General features: G+C 38.3%; 1 protein-coding gene across 1 annotated transcript; it reads right to left on the reverse strand.

Moving 5' to 3' along the window:
- Positions 1-1,504: 1,504 nt before the first annotated feature.
- On the reverse strand, positions 1,505-3,925 carry LOC131642338 (uncharacterized). Its single transcript, XM_058912599.1, has 3 exons — positions 3,515-3,925; positions 1,869-3,389; positions 1,505-1,792 (listed from the first exon to the last, which is right to left on the reverse strand). The coding sequence occupies exons 1-3, from the start codon at positions 3,923-3,925 to the stop codon at positions 1,505-1,507; spliced, it is 2,220 nt and encodes a 739-aa protein (XP_058768582.1).
- Positions 3,926-4,237: the final 312 nt, after the last annotated feature.

Consider the following 4,237-nt stretch of genomic DNA (forward strand, 5'->3'; position numbering starts at 1 on the left):
GTTTGTCACCATTCAAATAGGGGGAGAATGTTGAAACATATTCTGTTAATGTTTTGAATATTACAAACTATTTTATCAAAGAAACTCCAAGGTTATTTCATCAATTTATCATCTAAACAATTCATGGCCTCTATCAAACAAAGATTTAATATGATGATTCAAGATTGTACTAACAAAGAACAAAGCTTTCAATACATAAGTAATTCTCAGAATTTCCATAGTAACTCTCAGAATTAACCTAAGAAGAAACAAGAGTTAATCTCCCAGAATTAGTGCCTCAGATTTTCTGTCCCAGAGTTACTCTTTCAGAATTACTATCCCAGAGTTACTCTTCCAGAATTGTTGTCCCAGAGTTACTCCTCCAGAATTAACGTCTCAGAGTTACTCTCCCAGAATTATGGTCCCAGAGTTACTCTCTCAGAATTAATGTCCCAGAGTTACTCTCCCAGAATTATGGTCCCAGAGTTACTCTCTCAGAATTACTGTCCCAGAGTTTCTGCCCCAGAGTTACTCCTCCAGAATTACTTTGCCAAGAATTAGTCTTTGTGGAAAGAGTCAAATGTCAGATTTTACAGTTGTCAGTATTACTCAGAACCAAGACCAAGTCTTGCCAAGACCAAGTCTTACATCAAATAAAGACAAAGCTCTCAACATTACTCAAAGTAACTCTCGGCATTTCTCCTTCACACTTGGCCTTGCTCTATAAATAGAATACATATGCTATATCCTTAACTTACCGAAAATTCCTACAAGCATACAAAGAAAGCCAAAGTTCTCAATCATAAAGTCATCATACACTCTACATATTATCTTCTATATTCACTACCATATAGTGAACAAATAAATATTAGAGTTATCATACACAATCTCAATTAGTTTTACTCACTGCCATATGGAGAGTATTTAGGATTTTATTGTAAACATCCTAAGATCACAAAGTATATCATAGATATACAAACCAATCATTTTGTAAGCTATTTGTAAGCTATACCATTCAGAAGTGTAAGCCTGGTGAGGCTAAGAATACATAGAAGAAAAAGTTATTGTAAGAAGATTCAATAAAGGAATACCTCACACGGTGTGGGGATTGGACTAACCAAGTTGGTGAACCAGGATAAGTTTTCTTGTGTTCTTTCTTTATAATCTTTTTCTTATATTATTCACAACTATATTTTATCACACACATTAACATTAATTACTTAAACCTTTAAAGTTATTACTAATCATTTTCATCTCTTCAAAGCCATTTTTTAAATACTTAGATAAATTTTTAAAGGGACACAATCCAACCCCCCTTGTTGTGTCTTACCTTTTTCCATCAATTGTGGCGAAGCAAAAGCTTATGGACCGAAGTTTCTTCATTCATACAGGAATAAACACAAGAAGAATTAGAGTATGGTAAAATACCTCTATAAGATAATGCTCCTCTCGTCGGTAAAATATTAATAAAACACCGCCATCCAAAAGCTTAAATCTTCATAGGAGCATCCATCTTCCAAACATATCAAAGCGCCTTATCATAATTACCTGAGGGACCAAAAAGAATATGTCCTGCGTTTATAAAACGGTAAGAACTTTTAACCGAGAAAAGGCCTTCCGCATCAGCCATCAAATGCGCCACATCAGTTTTTGAAGGATCAAGATTAACAGTGTCCAACACTTGCAACATCAGTCTCATTTCTGCTGTAATATCCCTACTGTCCGAAGGACCCTGCTGGTGCAGCAGCCGTGAAATTGGTGGTAAAGCATTCCAGACCGAAGCTCCTTGCTGATTAATCGTTGATGTCGCACCCTGTTGTAGCAGCAGCGTATCAGAGGCAGAAACAGGGTGAAAGACGGATTCGGGGAATGCCGAAATCCCCCCACACCCATGTTGCGTCACGCCAACCTCCCATTAGAGCCATCGGAACATCCTGCAAATAAGATTCATAATATAACAGTGGAAAGAGGTCTTCAAGAATGCCCCGAAGCGTCCAATTGGAATGCCAAAACGAAGGAATAAGACCATTTCCCACTGTAAATTTACAAGTCGAGTTGAAGAAGCCTAAAGGCCTAACCAACTCCAAAGACAAAATATCGCTCCACCAAGGCGACTTGGTAACCGACCCCTTGCATTTATCTCCGCCATGAACCACGGTAAGATTAACATCACCGTATCTAGCTATCAAAACCCCATACCACAATGTATCGGGATGGTTAAGAATTCTCCACTTCCATTTGCATAAAAGCGCCAAATTAAAATCCTTGATCCTTCTAACCCCCAAACCCCCCTTCTCAATCGGAAGGCATACCGTATCCCACCTCGCCCAATGAATACACCTTTTTTCTTCCGATCCTCCCCACAAGAGGTTACTTTGAATTTTAACAATGTCCTTTATGACTTTCTTAGGTGCCTTGTAAAAAGATAGCATAAAGATCGCTAAGCTACCACTGACCGACTTTAAAATTGTAAGTCTTCCTCCAAAACTAAGAAACCATCCTTTCCAACTTGCCAATCTTTTCTTAATTTTCCTCACCAACGAGACCCAAGTGGAAATTCTTCTAGGATTGCTACAGATCGAAATTCCTAAGAACGTGAACTTTTTTCCTTCCCTCCTACACCCGAGGAAATTAGTAGCCACCTCCATGAAATTATTGCTAATGTTTATTCTGATTAATTTGCTTTTGTGGAAGTTTATGCCTAACCCCGGAATCAATTCAAACGCTCTCAAAACCGATTTGATGGCCCAAAGATGAGACCAACTACCGTTTCCAACTAAAATCATATCATCTGCAAATTGAAGGACATCTATAAAGGTCCCTCCTTTACAAGAAAATCCTGCGAAATCACCATTTTCCACCGCTATATTAACCAATACCTTCAATCCTTCCGCAATAATGACAAAAAGAAACGGAGAAATTGGATCGCATTGTCTCAATCCCCTCTCTACCATGAACTCTTTAGTAGGGCTCCCATTCACCATCACCGACATACTACTATTAAAAACCAAGGCATCCATCCATCTTAACCAGTTCTCTACAAACCCCATTCTAATCATCATACTTCGAAGAAAAGCCCAATTGACCTTATCGTTAGCTTTTTCAAAGTCTACCTTAAAAAGTAAACAAGGTTTCTTTTCCTTGATAGAAAAATCCACCATCTCATTAGCCACTAAAACCCCGTCCAACAATTGTCTCCCAGGAACAAAAGCACTTTGACTTTTAAAAATAACGCTTCCAATTACTTTTTTGAGCCTTCCCGCCAACGCTTTAGAAATAATCTTATGAATCCATCCTACCAAACATATAGGCCTATAGTCATCTAAGTCTAACAGGTTATTAGACTTAGGAATCAAAGCCAAGAAAGACGAAGTTATTGATTTAGATAGAACAGCCCCGGAATGAAAGTCCTTAAAATAAGAAACGACATCCTTCTTAATAATCTCTCAACACTTCTTAAATAAAAGAATAGAGTATCCGTTCGGGCCCGGGCTCTTGGATCCATCACAACTCCAAATCGCTTCTTTAATCTCACCTTCTCAAATGGAAATTCAAGAGAATTTTTATCATTCGCATCTAGGATTTTGAAAACATCCCCTTCCAAAACAGACCTATGCCCTTCGGTCTCCTTGAATTTATCCTCAAAATGCTCGAAGACAACAGCTTTTACATCCTCCACCGAACTATGAAGTCCCCTCGAGGTTGAAATAGGACCAATGAAATTGCGCCTTAAACCTTTCTTCATTACCGCGTGAAAGAACTTACTGTTTACATCACCATCATTGAGCCACTTCAATCTCACTCTTTGGATTAACATGTTCTCCCTAATTTTAAGATTCAACCAAAACTTCTGATTTGCCTTTCTCACTTCTTCCGCCTCCTCTTCAACATCCAAAGGAAGATTGTCTATATCATTTATTTCTCTAACGCTTTCTTCCAATTCCATATCGATGATGCCAAAAACGTTTAAATTCTACCATCTTAGCCTAATTTTGAGAAGCCTCATTTTCCCTTCAAGACATAATCCCCGCGCCCAAAAACTTCCATCTCCCTTCATTCCTTCTCAATAAAGCCTATGAATTCCTTATTTTTGAAACCACTCGTTATTAAATTTGAAAGGCTTCGGTCCCCAATCCTCCTTATCTGCCACAAGCCACACGGGACAATGATCAGATATGTCCCTTAAACCAATATGCTGCCCCACTACTCCCCACCAACTCACTATATTTTTTGAAACAAGAAAACGATCAATACGGCT

Source organism: Vicia villosa, unplaced genomic scaffold (assembly GCF_029867415.1).
Source record: "Vicia villosa cultivar HV-30 ecotype Madison, WI unplaced genomic scaffold, Vvil1.0 ctg.004831F_1_1, whole genome shotgun sequence".
NCBI classification, from domain to species: domain Eukaryota; kingdom Viridiplantae; phylum Streptophyta; class Magnoliopsida; order Fabales; family Fabaceae; genus Vicia; species Vicia villosa.

What these genes read in the sequence shown, in the direction of transcription:
- LOC131642338 (XM_058912599.1), bottom strand. Translation starts at nt 3,925, where the DNA reads ATGGAATTGGAAGAAAGCGTTAGAGAAATAAATGATATAGACAATCTT. An exon ending in TTGAATTTCCATTTGAGAAG is followed by an intron (nt 3,390 to 3,514) that starts GTGAGATTAAAG and finishes TCTTATTTTAAG; the next exon opens with GACTTTCATTCCGGGGCTGT. An exon ending in GTTGGCGTGACGCAACATGG is followed by an intron (nt 1,793 to 1,868) that starts GTGTGGGGGGAT and finishes CTGCTACAACAG; the next exon opens with GGTGCGACATCAACGATTAA.